The 19,250-nt window shown below is 30.1% G+C and overlaps 2 protein-coding genes and 1 long non-coding RNA gene across 4 annotated transcripts; all 3 read left to right on the forward strand.

Moving 5' to 3' along the window:
- Window positions 3,152-8,118, forward strand: LOC109344389. The gene is made up of 14 exons (XM_019583163.1): window positions 3,152-3,269; window positions 3,374-3,485; window positions 3,658-3,816; window positions 3,925-4,029; window positions 4,431-4,514; window positions 4,604-4,719; window positions 4,842-4,943; window positions 5,022-5,135; window positions 5,470-5,526; window positions 6,302-6,368; window positions 6,674-6,727; window positions 6,813-6,887; window positions 7,458-7,493; window positions 7,876-8,118. The coding sequence occupies exons 1-14, from the start codon at window positions 3,250-3,252 to the stop codon at window positions 7,990-7,992; spliced, it is 1,218 nt and encodes a 405-aa protein (XP_019438708.1). The 5' UTR covers window positions 3,152-3,249; the 3' UTR covers window positions 7,993-8,118.
- Window positions 10,998-13,323, forward strand: LOC109344390. 2 transcript variants are annotated; one of them, XM_019583164.1, is made up of 2 exons: window positions 10,998-11,478; window positions 12,921-13,323. In XM_019583164.1, the coding sequence occupies exons 1-2, from the start codon at window positions 11,086-11,088 to the stop codon at window positions 13,077-13,079; spliced, it is 552 nt and encodes a 183-aa protein (XP_019438709.1). In that variant the 5' UTR covers window positions 10,998-11,085; the 3' UTR covers window positions 13,080-13,323. The 2 variants fall into 2 exon arrangements, with proteins under 2 accessions (XP_019438709.1, XP_019438710.1); XM_019583165.1 differs by having other exon boundaries at window positions 12,976-13,323.
- Window positions 11,847-12,912, forward strand: LOC109344391. The gene is made up of 3 exons (XR_002107324.1): window positions 11,847-11,933; window positions 11,973-12,072; window positions 12,143-12,912. It is a non-coding gene; the product is annotated as an uncharacterized LOC109344391 (long non-coding RNA).

Raw genomic sequence — 19,250 nt, forward strand, 5'->3', positions numbered from 1 at the left:
TCACTATTGTAACCAGAGTCATATTTTTGTGCAACATTTGCATATGTAGATACTCCATCTTTCCCTATCGGCTTGCTACGACTCCATTAATTGGGACAATCCTTTTTGTAATGCTCAGTCTGTTTGCACTTAAAGCACTCTACTGGTGTTCTGCCCTTGAAATTTTGTTTTTTCCTTTGGCAGAACCTCCTATGCCTTGTCTCCTCCCACACGCTTGGCTCCCTTTCACATACAGACCATCACCCTGAGACTCATCCCTATATTCTATCTTCTTTGAGTGTGAGACAGAAGTACAGATGAGATCTCATCCAGTTCGGTTGAGTCTTTCCCGTACGTCAATGTTGTCACCAAGTGTTCATAAAAAGTTGGCAAAGAACATAATAATATTATTGTTTTGTCCTCATCATCAACCTTCACATCAAGTTTCTGCAAGTCGTTGATCATTTGATTAAAATTGTTGAGACGTTGTTGCAAATCAGCACCCTCCTACATCTTCAGGCCATAAAATCTATGTTTCAAATGCAGCTTATTTGTTAGAGACTTGGACATGAACCACTTCTCTAATGTCTCACATACCTCTATTAGTGACGTCAAATCCGTAACATGATACATCACCTCATTTGATAGACAAAGATGTATGGTTCCCGCAGCCTTCTCCTTCAACTCTTCCCAATTCGGATGATCCAAATCATATAGTTAATTCTCACATAATACCTTTGATAGACCTTGTTGAGCCAACACATTCTTAACCTTCTTTTGCCACATTCTGAAATTACCAGTTCCGTCGAACTTCCCCACCTCGAATTTGGCACCTAGGTTAAGAGCCATCTAATATGAATTGTTGGGAACAAGCGAGCAATCAAATAATAAAAGAGTATAGAGAAAAGAGAACAACACAAGATATTTGGTATGGGGTTCATCCAATTGTGCCTACATCCCTGAGAGCGTTGAGAGACTACAACTATGTATTATTATAGAATAAGGATTTGTGTTTGACTATTCTTCTCCTTGTTACATTAAGTTTACATAACATAAATATATAGTCCTCTACTCCAACTCCTTTTACATAGCACAAACCCATAATTTTTATTATCATTATCTAGGAATATGAGTCATTGCACAATATAATATCATGGGAATGTTTCATTCCCACCTTTAACAGTTATAATTTTCCAATTGTAACCATGTCCTCTATTTTCCTCCCTTTTCTCATTCTCCACATATTGGATTTATATAGTACATTTGTTTTGGAATTGAATTTATAGGTTTTATTTTTTATTTGGTTTTATATATTATATTATGTGTAGTGTAGAAGGATAACACTTAATTTTTATTTATGTTAATAATGTTATATGTTTTGCCAATTCTATTGTTGAATTTTAGAGATCTATTAACCCTTGTAATCCATTAGTTCTTCATCCACTTGAAGTTAGTATAAGGAACTAAAATACATTTTCCATATAAAATACTTACTAGATAAGTAGTCAAATATCAATTTTTTATTCTGTAATTGTATTCAAGTATCATTTAACATAAATTTGTTGTCTTAGTTATATCATATAAAAAAATAATGTTAATCTTGTTTTCTCATAACTCAAATGATAAATAGAATAATATTTTTAGAGCTAGAGTATTTTAATAATTATACAATCTGTTTTCAGGAATATACATTAAACAAACATGGTTTCAAGTTTTCCCCCTAAATGTCAATAAAGATATCTTGAAATGTAAATGTGAATCAAACATATATTTTAATAACCAACAACACGTTGGTTTAATAGGGTAAGGTTCCGTTTAATTTTTAGGATGACCAAAATGTTAAGCGTAGAACTCTTCTCTAGTAATAGTTATAGGAAGTGGCAGTCACGTATACAAAAAAAGATTAGTTCCTTATGATAGATACCTTAGTGGTACAAAAACAATATTTTAATAGAGGAGAGATTCACTTACTCCAAGAGTAAGTTTTTAAATTTACTTCACATCCTAGCAATCAATTATAGGGAAATCCAATATTTTAATATACACAACAATGTGTAATAACTTTAGTCATCATGTGTTTGCAAAAATTATAAATCTATACTTTTTCTTTTATTTCCCACAGGTATTATCGCACTGGAGACGATATTGGTCCAACCGGAAACATTCACAAGTATGTGAGTGGGTTAACTCTCCTAACAGATATTAAAGGCTAAAGAGGTTAATAGATCAAGGCTTGAATGATAAACTGAAACTACAAGTAAAATTACATTTTCTTCTGTACCTTATGTCTGCTATTGATGTTATCAATGAAACTATAACATTGTTGACATCACAACTTCAACAACAACAACATCAAATCCTAAACCCCATTTTCATAATTCACTCATCATTCTCTTCTCTCAACCCACACCATTTACGTCCAAAAAATTCACTTTTCTTGGTATATATATATTATGTTGCATTTTCTCTATGATCATTATTATTATAATTATTATGTTTCTTACGTATGGATTAATGTTTTTCCTTACCCTATTGTGTGTTTTTATTTTTGTAATCACAACACTGCATTTTCTTGATCATCATGTGTTTCTTTCACCACTTATGACACTATTATTATTTACATGCCAAAAGGGTATGTTCATAATTTGATATGTTAAATATCATCTAGGTTAAGAAGGGAACATAATTACCATAGTTACATGGTTCAAATTAGAGTACCGGTTTCGGTATGAGTATCTAGTTGTATAGGGTTCATCAGTTTTTATATTATTATTGTAAAACTTCTTTATAAGGACTCGATATGTGATACGCGATATGCCGAATCTGATATATGATACCTAGACTAAAAAAGGTATGGAAAAATATCATAGTAGTATGCTTAATAATGCAATCTCATTAGATTCATCCTAGTTTCTTTGGGCAATGATCACATGTTTGAAATTTACTAATTAATTGAATTATGAGTGAATACCCATTTCGGAGACCATCTCGGTTTTTCCAATTTTCCAGAGATCAAACTGGTACAGTCAACTTTTTTTAAGGATACCTTTACTCTTGAATTATATACCCAAAGAATATAAAACCCATATTTATTGTTCTCACAGTTTTATCTGAGAATTATTCTCGATAGTTAACATGGTTACCCTGTTTTTGACATGTACTAAATTTTCAGGGGTGATCATTTGAACACATACACATAAATTTCAAAGGAAAGAGTGAAAGGATATATCATACTCAATGTGTTCACCCCTTTAGATAATATTCAGTACTATGAGAATTCCCATAAGAAGGTGTGATTTGGATATATGAATATTTTTCCATAGCTATTAAATATACATAGCAAAAAGAAATTTGCATTGTATCTGATAAAATGTTGTTTTGTTTTGGCCTATAGTGGAAATATCAGAAACTCTAATCAGAAAATGAGGCTCACTGTTGCAGCTTTTTCTGGCACTATTCTTGGTTTCTTTCTAGGAATATTGTTTCCAACATTATCATTAACTAAGGTGTGTAATACTAAACTATACTACGATTTAAATTACGCAACGATGAGCTTTTTTCGCGTGTTCTTCTCTTAAGGTTCGTATGAATCGGTATTGCAGCCTCTATCGTATCAGATAGCATTTGAAGTGATCTAGCTAACATCGATGAATTTTGTCATATGGTATTAATTATCAGATAAATCTCCAATCCAGCCTCTTTCCGTCGATTGATCTGGCATATGTCGAGGGCAAGTATTCGGAATTTTCGACCAAATCAATTCGAGATGCCTTGACTTCATTCACAAGTAATAGAAGAAGTAAATCCAATGGACTTGATACCTTAGATAATACAAAGGTATGACTCTATAATCTTTATGTTTAGCTTGTCAATGAATGTTGTTAGTAAACTACTAGTACAATCTTAGCATGTTGCACTTAGTAATTGCATTTGATTGTGATGCAGATTTGGGTTCCTACAAATCCTCGAGGCGCTGAAAGGCTACCTGCTGGTATCGTCAACTCCGAATCGGATTTCTATCTTCGTCGATTGTGGGGCCTACCCCAAAAGGTGTGTATACTGCACCTTAGGATATGTTTGCGAGATAAGTTTTGAAAGGGAAAGGGAAGGCTTTCAGGGTCATATGTATTTCATGACACTAAAGCCTTCTTTTTTTCCTCCAAAACTCAAGTCGCAAACGTTAATCTTAAAGATACATTTCAATAAATGCATAAAATTATTTCTTGTTTGTTGCAACTCGTTCACGTAGGTGAATGCACATCACCAATTACTGTTCTTTTCTTTGTTCTTTCTTTAACTTAAACTGTATATGAAAATCTAGTTCGTACCTTATAAGGAACCATTTCGCAAAAGAACCATGAATTGGTACGCAAGAACCAATTCGCGGTTTTCTGCCGAGAGAATTGTGTTTCAATGATCTGACTGTTCTCTTATGGAGGTGGTACTTACAGGACCCAAGTTTCAAGCCAAAGTATCTTGTAACTTTTACAGTTGGTTATGATCAGAAAGACAATATTAATGCTGCAGTAAAAAAGGTCATTTTCCATTTTCTTCCCTGCATCATTCTCTCTTTTGATTTCTTTCTTCACTCTTTGTATGATTCATGGACTTAACAACATTACAGTTCTCCGAAAATTTCACCATTATGTTGTTTCACTACGACGGACGAGTTAGCGAGTGGGATCGGTTTAAGTGGTCTAAGAGAGCTATCCATATCAGTGCTAGGAAGCAAACTAAATGGTTGGTAATAGATTTTCCGTAGTCTTTTTTAGCTTGTTTTACGAATTGTAAGTTTGTAACATGCTTTTCTAAGGCCTCTATTAATGAAAGTTTTGACATAAAATCCGAAAATTCGATTCTAGGTGGTATGCTAAACGCTTTCTGCATCCTCATATTGTTGCTCCTTATGACTACATCTTCATTTGGGATGAGGACCTTGGTACTAAGCATTTTGATGCAGAGGAGTAAGTATTACAAGTCAAAACCATCCTTGTAATGTTGGCGAAAAAATTTCGATCTCGATTTCGATTTCCTTATTGCAGGTACTTGAAATTGGTAAGGAAATATGATCTGGAGATATCGCAGCCGGGTCTAGATCCGCGTAGTAGTTATAATTGGCAGATGACAAAGAAAAAGGATCATGGTGAAGTCCACAAGTAAGTCGATAAATTTATTATAATGTTTCGATTATATGTTTTAAATATGGCATCGCTGCGCTATCAACATTATCATCAATAACAACAAAAGCCTATTTCGACATCGAAGGATCGGCTATATGGATCAAACTAAGCCTTAGTCCTTTTTCGATAACTGAATTTTCGAAAAGGGCAGTTGGATTAAGGTCTTTGTTAATTTGATTTTCCTTAATCTACGTCTATTCATTGTGCTGTTTTCTTTATGATCTTCCATTAAGAAAACTATAATAACTTAACCATTTTCATTCATTATTCCATGTTCTAGCTGAAACTATATTTTATCAACCTCTTCCAGGGATGCTAAGGAGAGAGATGGATGGTGTTCTAGTGCACATTTGCCACCTTGTGCAGCGTAAGCAGATGTTTACATATAAAAGATTTTCGCGTAGTTATATGGTTCTCTCGTTTAGCCTACGTACAACATATCGATTTCGTGTACCACATAATAGGTTCTTGTAACACCCTAGTTATAACATACGACCCCGACCCATGAATACGTTTAGCGTGTCACACTCAAACTTAAATATCATCTGTAGTATTTTATTCACCTAAAAGGGTCTCCGTCATTCGAATCCATGACCTCACTGACTAATAATTATTGTTTTCGATGAGCTAGCTTAGTGGTAGCGACTCATTGAAAACAATGACTATTAGTCCCTGAAGTCATGGTTCGAGTCACGAAGGCTCCCTTTAGGGAATAAAATACTCTAGGGGTAGTTAAGCTTGAGGTTGACACACTCATTATATTCATGGGTTCAGGGTCATATGTCATGGTTGGGGTGTTACATTTGTCGTCATAAAGGAAGTCATGTAATAATAATGTAAAAAACTGATGAATCGGATAGAAACAGATACCGCATATTGGAACCACCGTGTAATAGTGAATTTTGTTCTTAAAGACTTGCACCTTTCTTCTTACATTCTCTTGCAAACTTCTAAGGATCCGTTTGCAAGTTGAGTTATGGTAAGAATGGAAGAGAAATGGAAGGTTTCAGAGTCATCTCGTAAATATATTTCATAGCTTTGAAGCCTTCCATTATCCTTCATTCCCCTCCAAAACCCAACTCACAAACATACTATAGAGGGCCATATATATCTCACATTGCTTTTGTTTTTTAAATGCTCAGATTTGTTGAGATCATGGCTCCAGTATTTTCAAGAGATGCATGGCGTTGTGTATGGCACATAATACAGGTTTATGGCTTGTTTTTTGTTTTCTTTTACTATTCTCACAAGTGATTTAAAGTTATGATGTGGCCGCAATATTATAGTTCTGATGCGGCTGCAACGAAATGCATTGGATATTGTATTAGGCTGCATCGAATTAAAAAAATATTTTTTAATTAAGACTGTAACGACTGCAATCCATATCACAGCAGCCATAATGACTATAGTCACAATAACTACAATTGTGACGACAACCACAATTTAAAACATTCATTCTCACTATATAACTAATCCATATCCTTACTTGCTTTTTTTCATATTTTGGCTTGTAGAATGACCTTGTTCATGGATGGGGTCTTGATTTTGCTCTCAGGAAATGTGTTAAGGTTAGTACATTATCTTTCTTTTCTAACTTGAAGTAACAACCTTGCATTGATTTTGATCTAATGAAATTGTTATGCTTTGATGCAGACTCCTCATAAGAAAATAGGAGTTGTTGATACTCAGTGGGTTCTCCACCAAAGTGTTCCTACACTTGGGAACCAGGTAAAAATGAGGCCTTATAGTGTTTTTATACACAAGTCAGGTAGTTAGTGTGATTGCGGCTGTTGCGATGTGGATTGCGGCCGTTGCAGTGTGAACTGTTTTGTGAATAAAAACATATTTTTGACATTGATGCGGTCTGATGCGGCCCGATGCGATTGCGTTGCAGTCCGATGCAGCCCAATTGCGATCCGATGCGGTTGCGTTAATAACTGTGAATCGGCATCACACCGCAATTGCACGTTAACCGCAACAGCAATATTGTGGCGCATCACGCATGTGGTCTGCAATTTGATACACTGCATATGTTCTTATGTGAATCAATGTTGTAAATTGTGCATGTTGTCACCATTATGGATATAATTATAGTTATTGTGATTGTTGTCCTTACAATATGGATACTAGCCTTACAGTATTAATTTTTTGTGATCAAATATATTTTTTTAAATTTGATGTGATCGAAATGCGGCTACATTGCAGCTATATCATTATGATTTAATATTAAACTGTTATTGCACCTTGATCCACAATTTAAAACAATGACATGAATTGAGTGTTTTTTTCTTTCAATAGGGGCAAGCTGATGGTAGAAGGGCACCATGGGAAGGGGTAAGTATGAATTCTTTTATTTTTTTTATAGATAATGTTAATATCTTAATATTTTTGTTATAGATGAGTCTTGAATCCACAATTTCTTTCATTTCATTCGTTAAACATTTCATCATGACCATCAGACAACCAACTGGGAAATCGATTAAGAAATTTAAAATAGAAACTTCGCATTAAAAAATTGTGAACTCAATACATTAAAGTTTAGAAGCTTCAATTTCCAATGTTGCCTTTCTATTTTTGTGATTCCTTAACATATGTGACAACAATTAACAACACTATTTTCAACTCTTATAAAGATGTAATAGAAACTTATGCTAAAGTTATATCTCAACCTTTTTTCTAAGAATATTGATTCTCATACTTTTGTTTGCATTATTAGGTGAGAGAAAGGTGTCATAAAGAATGGGCAATGTTTCAAGAACGTATGGTTAATGCAGAGAGAGAGTATTTTCAGGAAAATGGAGTTTTCCCCTTTAACTTCTCCATAGATATTTAGGGTTATGATTATGCAAAGAAAATAAGCTTTTAGAACTACCAAGAACAAGTGACTTTTTTGCTAGACTAAGTAGCTTGAGTAATAATTTACTTAATGATTTAGAATCATAGCATTACATTTTTTTCATGTGAATGATACATATATGTTTGTCAAGAATCTTATACATAATTACAGGTGATTAAAATCAATATATTTGTGTATATATTATTGATCATTTAATGAATTGATAAACCTCTAGAGCTAGAAAAACGAGCCGAATCTATTCGAATTAGGACTCATTTTGATAATAATTTGTTTGGCTCGAAACTCGACTCGAATTCTCAATGAGCTATGTTTCTAACTCGAGTTCGCCTCGATTAATGTTCGTGAACTTTTCGATTTGTCTCGTCAGCTCAAATTGGTTTGATTTGTCAAGAGTTCGCAAACTGTTTAGTTCGATTTATTAGCTTGATTGATTGAGTTTGTCAGTCCAAATGGTGATTATTTATTTAATATATAAACAATTTAAGATTTTCTAAATGTATATATATACATACATATACATATAACCAAGTCAACTCATAAACGAAATAAGTCAAAATATACTTGTCTCAAGTACAACTCATTTATTTAATGGACTTACTTTTTTGTTCAAAATTAATAACAAATGGTTTGATTCATTTTAACCCTATATATCATAATCAACTTTTAGATATAAACCAAACTCCAAATATAGCGAATGATAATTATAATTATTTGTATTTTTTATTAAATCAAAATAATTAATTGTCTTTTAACTAAATTTCTTATCATGTGTGAAACTAAAATCAATGACTCGTATGATCGGACTAGTTGGACCGACCTAGTTAATCAAAAAATAATTTTGAAAAAACCAAAACAATGGGTTTTGAGATGAAAAAATAAGATGTTTTTGATTTATTTGTAGTTTATGTTTGTCATTTGTTAACTTATATTATCGCAAAAATTTCGTTGTTTAAATAAATTTTAAACTTATTGTACACTTTTGTTGCAATTAAAACATAACTCATATGTTGTTTGACGATGTCTTCAACTTATTTGTGATATTTTGTACTAGTGAAATTTTTTTTGTTAATTGTTTGATTATCTATAGTAATATTTTAAAATTTGAACTATAAAATTATTAAATAATGTTAGTTAATATACTGGTAATTTAAAATTTTCATGTAAACCGAATCAACTGATTTAATCATTGATTCATTGGTCAAGCCAGTGACATTGATTTAGTGACCTAACCAAGCCATTCATCATGCCTAGTTTTATATCACTAAGTAAATCTTGTAATCTCACTCATCTCATGGAAATGGTACATGTACATTATGGAAGTTTAATATATGTTATCATGTAAATATCTCGTAGGACACGATTCCAATTAAATGTAATATATTTGTTAGTATAAAGATTTATAATAATTAATATATCATTCATCATTTATTTGTAGTATTTTTTGAATAGTCAATAATAATTAAACATAAATAGTTGATAATACTATGACTGTATATATACACTACTAGTGCATATGTTTTTTACTATTCTAACACTTTCTCATGGCATAAAGAAACTTAACTCAACTAATAATACAAAAGTTTTTTGTCTGTGAATGTATTTACTCATTCATATATTAGCTATCATTGTTTCTTAAATAAAATAATACATATGAATAACGAATAATGTATTATTTGTGTATGATGTAATATCTATAAAATGTCAATGTTTATATCTTTTTCTTATCATGTACAAAATTTACATGCATAGAAATCAAACTCTTACACTATGTTTGGTTAAGGAATGAAAATCACAGGAAAGAGAGTTAAAGGAAAAAGAAATAGTAAAAAATGAGATGATAATTTTAATGTTTGGTATGATTGAAAATGAAAAAAGTGAGTGGAAAGAAAATGTAAGTTTAAACATAGTGTATTTACCAACAAGGTTGGTCTAGTAGTGTAAGGCGCAGCTAGATCTCAGAAAGACCAAAATGTCAAAAGTTCGATTTCTAAGAATGACACTTGATGGAAGGGACAACCACGCACCACCAAAAGGAATAATTCTTTACCTAAAGGGTGATGAGATACCATTGGTGATATAAAAAAACATAGTGTATTTTAAATGACATGGTGCCCTCATTATATAACTAAATAATTACTTAAAATGACAATACATAATTATATAGTATGCCTAATTTTTAAACATTAATTATAATGTTGCAAATTATACAACTAAATAATTTATTTGTAATAATATTGATTAATATTTTTAAGTAATATATAAACTAGTTTAATATAATATTTTTTGTTTATAATATTCAATAAAAAATATTAATGTCTTATATCTTCTGAGTAATGTATCTAAATAAAGTATAACTCGTCTTTGACAATCACTTATATATTTATGATAATCTCACTTTTATACATTTGCATTTTGTCTTTCTAACTTATTTATTATTTGTCACATATTCGCAATTTTAAGTAATTATGTTTGTTTTTTATTTTCACTCTATTTTTTAATGACAATACACAATTACTATTTATTTGTGAGTCTAGAAGTGATGAAAATAAAATTAAGTTAATTAATTTCACATAAAAATGAATATAAATAAAGAATTTTACTATATTGTATATATTTTCACATAGATTATGATTCTTTTACTTCATTCACGATGGAAGAGTAAATTTGTAATTTTTGATAAACTTTTTGTGTGAGACTTAGACATATTTTTTCCTTTTCCTCCTCTTTTCTTTCATCTCATTTTCTATAAAACTAAACATACATTATTAATTTATTATTACAATACGTTAATAAAACCGAATGAGAATAAAGTATATCTCCATATTAGAAGAGTTTATTTCTTTTAGTTAACAAAAATATTACATATGTATTATTTTATTTAGTTTTAAAAATAATTTTATAAAAGATAATTAAAAAAGACACATATCATGATTTTTAGTGACCGTATCCGATCCGAGTAATAAAAAAGAAAAAAAGTGAGAAAATCGAAAAGTTCCTTAAACTGAAAGAAAATAACACAACCCCGCGTTCTTCTCCCGCTCCCAATTTTTCAAATCTCAATTTTCCGCCATGGATTCTTCCACTACAGCTTCTCCTCATCATCACCATTGGGAGCTCCGAAACGACGACGGTTTCGTCTATAAGCTCAAGAAGCGCCGCATCGACCCTTCTGCTTCACACCCACCGCCTTCCACGGACGCCGGCGAAGCTGCGGCGGCAGAGAAGGATGCGGAGCTACGGCGGAGAGAGCGCAAGAAGAGGACCTTGTTGAAGCTGAAAGTGAAGTATGAGAGTGAGATTCTTCATTGGGACAATTTGTCGAACACCTTGTGCGCAATGCAAGACCGTGCTGTTCAGATTCAACAAGAGCGAGAGGTAACGCCTTCGCTTGCTTCTTCTTCGGAAGTGGCGAAGGATGTGGATTCTGTTGGTGGGTCGTTGCTTGATGAGCTTCTTACGCAGGTAATTGCAAGTTTGAATGTTGTTCATTGTGATTGTATGGTTTTAATCATAGTTGGGTTTTGGTGAATCTTGAAATTGAGGAGAATATGAAATTGGGTTTTTGGATTTGTGTTGTTAAGAGTTGCAGAAGTTGTGAAAGTCACAAATTTTCTTTTAGTAAACACAAGTTTGTCACCAACAAGGCGTTAATCTAGTGGTATAAGGCCATATTGGATACACAGATAGACTAAAATATCAAAGGTTCGATTCCTGTGAGCGATACTTATTGGGAGAGGTAGCTACACACTCCGAAAGAAATTAGCTCATCACCCATAGGTGAGTGAATACCTTTGGTTATACAAAAAGACCGTATATCCCAAGATAAAATGTGTCTTAATTTAGTTTCTGGGAAATTCAAAATCTTAAATTGGTACATAACAATTTCAAGTAACAGGTCAAAATAATCTCTGAAAGGGGTATTATATTACTAAAATTTGTTTTGAAAAAAGTACTAGTTTGACGAACATTATTGTCATAAACCCAACGATAATGTCAGGGCGCGTGGATAATTTTCGGGGAAAATGTTTTGCATGATGGCATCAGTGCTTGTGATGAGTGATAATATCCTTTCCTCCCTCAAAATAGATACCCTCTCATTTTGACCAATTATCGATCTGTTTGTAAGTGCTTGATTTAGAACAGTTCTTGAAGATGTTGTAGACATGCAAAATTTCAAATGCAGAGTGCAACTATCATATTTTTTTAAGTACATTTTATGAACCCTCTAAATGAAGTAACATGTTTTCAGGTGCTATTCACTTGTAGTAGTGACCTACTTATCGAATATTCGCATGAATAATTTCACACTGTCCGGTGTTCCCACTATAAATGGTTCTCGCCTTGTTTTGTTGTATCTCAGCATTGCTTGCCTTAACTTAGTTTGCTCTGTGTTTGGTTAAAAGCAATATTGTAGCTTTAGATGTGTTCTCTATAAATGCCGAATCTCATCGCCTTATAGCAGTCATGAATTAAACCTGCTTTGGTTCTTACAACCGTTAGTTCTGTATATTATGTAGGATGAAAATCTAGATAATATACCTTCATTACTTCAGATAGTTTTGATAACATAATTCAGTTAATATTGTAGCTTTTATCGGGATACTTATTTATACGCTTTGTTTCCTAATTTAGTTCTTAAGAGAGACGGTCGAAGGAATAACTGTTGAAATAAGTTACCATACGAATGAAACAAATGTCAAGAATGCTGCATAGCTGTGTTCTTATTGAAACTTGGAAAATCATGAAATTCAGTGAATGAAAATTACAAATCATGCATTGAAATTACAAACATGTTCCGCGATTCTAACATCCTTTGCATATTTACAGGCTCCTTAGTAAAAAAAATCTAGCGTGGGATTTATGAAAAGCTTACTCCATTTAATTTTGAAATGTCAATTATACAGGTAGAAGCCCAGGAAGCAATAATTGATGATTTTTCAAATTTATGTGATGTTGCAGAAGCAATATGCCATAAAAAAGAAGAACAATTTAAGCAATCATTGTTTAATCTTCCAATCTGGGCTTCGCCGCATGAGCTCATGAAATCACTATGCGATGATTGAACAAGTTTCCTCTTCCGGTCTATTATTATTGTCTCGGTAACGAATGCGAAGCCTAACCAGGAGTTCTACCAATGTCTGACTACTAGTTTAGTAATGATCTTGATCAATTGTAATTCTCCATGATTGAAGTAGGTTCATCTTTTGTAGATTGGTAAATGTCTTAAGATTGATTGTATTTGAGAGGGTTATGCAATTAGAATGAATAGATGCTAAATGAAGCAAAAAGATTAAACTTTGTATTGTATATTATTAGTATATAGTTCATTAACTTGTAGAATTCAATGATATGATGTGATTTTACTGGCTTTTTTTTAAATGATAGTTTATTGCATTTTTGTTCAAGTTTCATATGAACTAATCTAAGAGTATATGATGTTATGAATTCATTTAAGTTGCTTATGATGTTATGGAAATGATAATGTTAATAAGGTCTTGTTCTAGTTGTGTAAGGTCTCATTAGATTATCAGAAAGAATAAAATGTTAATGGTTAGATTTATGAGAGCGACACTTGTTGGGAGAACGGTTACACATTCCAAGAGAAATTAATTCCTTATCCATAAGGTGAGGGAAATCATGTATTTTAATTTTATCTGTATTTATGATGGACTAATCCTCAATATTATTACAGCACCAAAATTATGCAATTTTGTCAAAAGTTATTTCTTTACCATTTGAATTCATGTACTTGTCTCATAAAATCAAAATTGCTTACTACTTCAATTTATTTTGTATGAGTTAGTATCACTTCTTGATTATTATTTATAAAGGGCATGGATCTTGAGCATTAAGTTAGGAACAAAAATTTTATGATTATAATTATAAACAAAAATCTGATCACGTTCACACAGAATTTGCAATTAATAATAAGCATGGAATGGTTGATACAACAAATATTGAATTATTTTATACAATAGACACTATACTTTGGAGGGCAATTTTGATACATTCTAAATATAAAAATTTATACAAATCAGTATATCATTCACCATTTATTATTTGTATTATTTATTTTTGAAGAATCAATAATAATAAAATTAATGAAAATTTAAAGATTTATACAAGTGAGTACATCACTTGCACACTATCGATGTATATATTTTTTTCTACAAATTAATGAAAATTTGTAAATTTTGCACTAAGAGAGAAACTAAAGTGAAAAAGAAAATTATTGACATGTTTGATGATTCTGGTATAGATGATATTACTAACTTAAGTGGAAAGAAATTATCCCTCATTTTTTTATATCTATACAAACTTTCTAATTTTTTATACTTTTATTACACTGACCACCAATGCATGAGAAATGAGTGTAATCTTTTAAACAAAACATATGATAAATGCAATAAAGTTAAACAAAACATGGTATATTATAAAGACAAGTCCAAATAATATACAAATCATTGTATCTTTATTATTTTTTGTTACAAAATGCATCAACAATTCTAAAGAGAAATTGTTCAAATCGCTCTTATACTATATCGTAACGAACCAAAAATAATAAAGAGATATTGACTCATACATTATTTGACTTGTGTCCACAATATACCATGTTTTGTTTAACTAAATTGCATTTATCATATTTTTTGTTTCAAAAAGATTATACTTATTTTTCGTACAGTAGTGATCAGTGTAATAAAAGTTTAAAAATAATTAGAGGATTTATGTAGATATAAAAATGTGAGGGATGATTTATGTAGTTTCGCTAAAACTCAAGAAATGTTAGTATAATTTCTCTAGGAGAATTTATAAAAACAAAAGGAGCAAAAAATGCACCAAAAAAAAGAAAAGCAATAACTAAAACAACAAAGGCGAAGGCATGACAAAGCTTAGATAAGAGAGAAGATGAAACTATATGAGCTTAGAAGGTGAAAAAGTTTCTCTTAAAAATTCATAATTTCCGATTAAGGTGTAAATCATATATTTAATACAATTATATGAGGTATTTATTTTGGGTTATAAAACAAGTAATTTAATTAATGACAACCTATAAGATTTCTAAAACTGATAACGAATATGAGCTTAATGAATGAATACCCAAACGGTTGCCCTATAGGGGATAATGAGAACCTATAAGTTAACACATAAGGAATGATTATGACCCCCAATACACCAAATCGCAAATAGTTTTCACCTCTCCCCATCAGAGAGAAAATGAAGGTCCCAAAAGGAATTAAAGATTTGGTTGATGAATGTTATCATACCAAAACTCTATCAAAATGTATATCAAAGGAGTAGACTAGAGAACATGTATTCAGGGATTCAGGTATGACTTTATATGTTTTATATTATGTGTGAGAATCATAAGATTCAAGATCCTAGAATTGGTATTTCACCAATCATCAGGAAATATCTAAAAGGTTCCACATTCACGTGATAGAAAAATATAACCATGATAGAAAGAGAAGGAATGATTACAAATTAGGTTATAATTTTCTTTTTTATTTTCTAATATATGTGCCAAAATAATTTAAATAATGATACGTGATTGGACAACTAGTGTTTACATTTTAAAGTTTAAACCCTTACATTGTTTAGGTAATCAATATAGGAGAGAATAACTTGAATGAGAATAATTTTTATATGTTATTAATAATTATGTCGTCTAAGTGTTAAGACTATAAAAATTAACTTGACTCATTTAAAAAAATGTAAATCTTAGAAATAGCTTACTTATGGTTATATGTATTCTTAATTTCTACGATTTGGAATCTTCTTTAATACTGAACCTTCCAATACTATAATATGATGATGAAATGTGAATAACTATGTTATTTAAAACAATAAATAGAGAAGAGTTAGAGTGTATTACAAGTGTTAAGTATCTTAATCCATGATCACATTATCACATGCTTTATTTGTTGGCTTAGGTAGCTTATAAGACTTGATTAAATGCACACATCAAGACATAATCACAAATTAATAATGTTTTGAAAATTTTGCAAACTTAGGTCCATTAATTTAAAAAGTAGGTTGGCCTTTCCCTAATTATTGCTAATTTATGCCATGAGAATGACTATCATTATTCATTAACTTTGAGTCATTATAAATTAAAACTACAAATAAAATGACTCAATGTATAAAGAGCTAGATATACGTAACTTTACTCTTGCGTCAACCTTACCCTCTATAATAAATTAAAATTATAAGGACAAAAAGTTATTACATTTCTATAATCATCCATCTCAATCAAAGCTATATCATTAACTTAGAATAAATTTATTTAATTTTAAGTCATTAATATATCATCAATGATCTCGAATAGTTGGGACTACTCGTCAAGAACAATATAATCATTTAATGTGTACCTTGAGTTATAATGTTCTTCTATGAGCTAAGTGAAAAAAATGTTATAGGTGACTTTAACATCATATCTTGATCCAAAACCTTAAGACATTTTATGGTCTATCTACTTATACGCTCTTTAATTCATCAATTTTTATAGATTTCTTCATTCACATTTGGAATACTAAAATGTGTGTCTATATATAAATAAGTTTTTAGTTTACAAGGTCATTTTTGTGATAGTTGGTGCAAATATTTTTTTTTTTGTTGATTTTTAATTCTTGCATTTCTAAAACCTGCAATGTAGTGCCACATGAATGATTTTCTTTTATCCAACTTTTAAAAAAAATATTATTAAAATATGCCAATTTAATTTCATTTTAAATTAAATTGGAATATTTTTATTCATGTGTGTCATTGTCATGCCATTTAGGGATGTATATTTCTGACAAGAGTTTCATTATTATGTAAACATATGGATATTAAATACAACAATTAACTATGAACTTTCATTTTATCAATAAGACAATTATCCTTCAATCTAATATGATCAAAAATAATATAATGTAGCAATTTTATTCTTTAAATGCAATGTGATAACATTTTTACCTTTCAATTTAAAAATAAATCATAATTAAAACGACAATATTTTTATACAATATTATAACACTTTTACATTTCAAAATCTTAATATTACGGTTGTAATTAAGGTTGTGAAATCGAATTTCTTCCTAGTTACCAAATATCTCCACTTGCCATATTCAAAGTGTAACATCTCATTTTTACAAACTATAAACTAGAAGCTTTCTAAAATTGGTTATGGTAAATGTTTAAGAAATCTAAATTGAAGTTACCTAGAAATTAGAATAAATTTGAACTATTTTTGAAAACGAGTTCAACATGCAAATTATTAAGTATATATAATATCTCCTAAAGCCTCATATTGTTGAAGAGTTTTAGTCACTTTAGTTATTTTGACACACAATTGATACACTTTATACCAATAATAACATTGTTGAAACTTCTCTATCCTCACTCGTTTCAAGTTGATGCTACTTTGAAATGTTACCATTCAAAAGTGTTGAGATAAGGATAGATATATCACTTTCACTAAGGAAGCATTGCATTTTAGGGTCCTTTATTTATATATATATATATATATATATATATATATATATATATATATATATATATATATATATATATATATATATATATATATATATATATATATATATATATATATATATATATATATATATATATATATATATATATATATATATATATATATATATATATATAAATAAAGGACCCTAAAATGCAATGCTTCCTTAGTGAAAGTGATATATCTATCCTTATCTCAACACTTTTGAATGGTAACATTTCAAAGTAGCATCAACTTGAAACGAGTGAGGATAGAGAAGTTTCAACAATGTTATTATTGGTATAAAGTGTATCAATTGTGTGTCAAAATAACTAAAGTGACTAAAACTCTTCAACAATATGAGGCTTTAGGAGATATTATATATACTTAATAATTTGCATGTTGAACTCGTTTTCAAAAATAGTTCAAATTTATTCTAATTTCTAGGTAACTTCAATTTAGATTTCTTAAACATTTACCATAACCAATTTTAGAAAGCTTCTAGTTTATAGTTTGTAAAAATGAGATGTTACACTTTGAATATGGCAAGTGGAGATATTTGGTAACTAGGAAGAAATTCGATTTCACAACCTTAATTACAACCGTAATATTAAGATTTTGAAATGTAAAAGTGTTATAATATTGTATAAAAATATTGTCGTTTTAATTATGATTTATTTTTAAATTGAAAGGTAAAAATGTTATCACATTGCATTTAAAGAATAAAATTGCTACATTATATTATTTTTGATCATATTAGATTGAAGGATAATTGTCTTATTGATAAAATGAAAGTTCATAGTTAATTGTTGTATTTAATATCCATATGTTTACATAATAATGAAACTCTTGTCAGAAATATACATCCCTAAATGGCATGACAATGACACACATGAATAAAAATATTCCAATTTAATTTAAAATGAAATTAAATTGGCATATTTTAATAATATTTTTTTTAAAAGTTGGATAAAAGAAAATCATTCATGTGGCACTACATTGCAGGTTTTAGAAATGCAAGAATTAAAAATCAACAAAAAAAAAAATATTTGCACCAACTATCACAAAAATGACCTTGTAAACTAAAAACTTATTTATATATAGACACACATTTTAGTATTCCAAATGTGAATGAAGAAATCTATAAAAATTGATGAATTAAAGAGCGTATAAGTAGATAGACCATAAAATGTCTTAAGGTTTTGGATCAAGATATGATGTTAAAGTCACCTATAACATTTTTTTCACTTAGCTCATAGAAGAACATTATAACTCAAGGTACACATTAAATGATTATATTGTTCTTGACGAGTAGTCCCAACTATTCGAGATCATTGATGATATATTAATGACTTAAAATTAAATAAATTTATTCTAAGTTAATGATATAGCTTTGATTGAGATGGATGATTATAGAAATGTAATAACTTTTTGTCCTTATAATTTTAATTTATTATAGAGGGTAAGGTTGACGCAAGAGTAAAGTTACGTATATCTAGCTCTTTATACATTGAGTCATTTTATTTGTAGTTTTAATTTATAATGACTCAAAGTTAATGAATAATGATAGTCATTCTCATGGCATAAATTAGCAATAATTAGGGAAAGGCCAACCTACTTTTTAAATTAATGGACCTAAGTTTGCAAAATTTTCAAAACATTATTAATTTGTGATTATGTCTTGATGTGTGCATTTAATCAAGTCTTATAAGCTACCTAAGCCAACAAATAAAGCATGTGA

Source organism: Lupinus angustifolius, chromosome LG03 (assembly GCF_001865875.1).
Source record: "Lupinus angustifolius cultivar Tanjil chromosome LG03, LupAngTanjil_v1.0, whole genome shotgun sequence".
NCBI classification, from domain to species: Eukaryota; Viridiplantae; Streptophyta; class Magnoliopsida; order Fabales; family Fabaceae; genus Lupinus; species Lupinus angustifolius.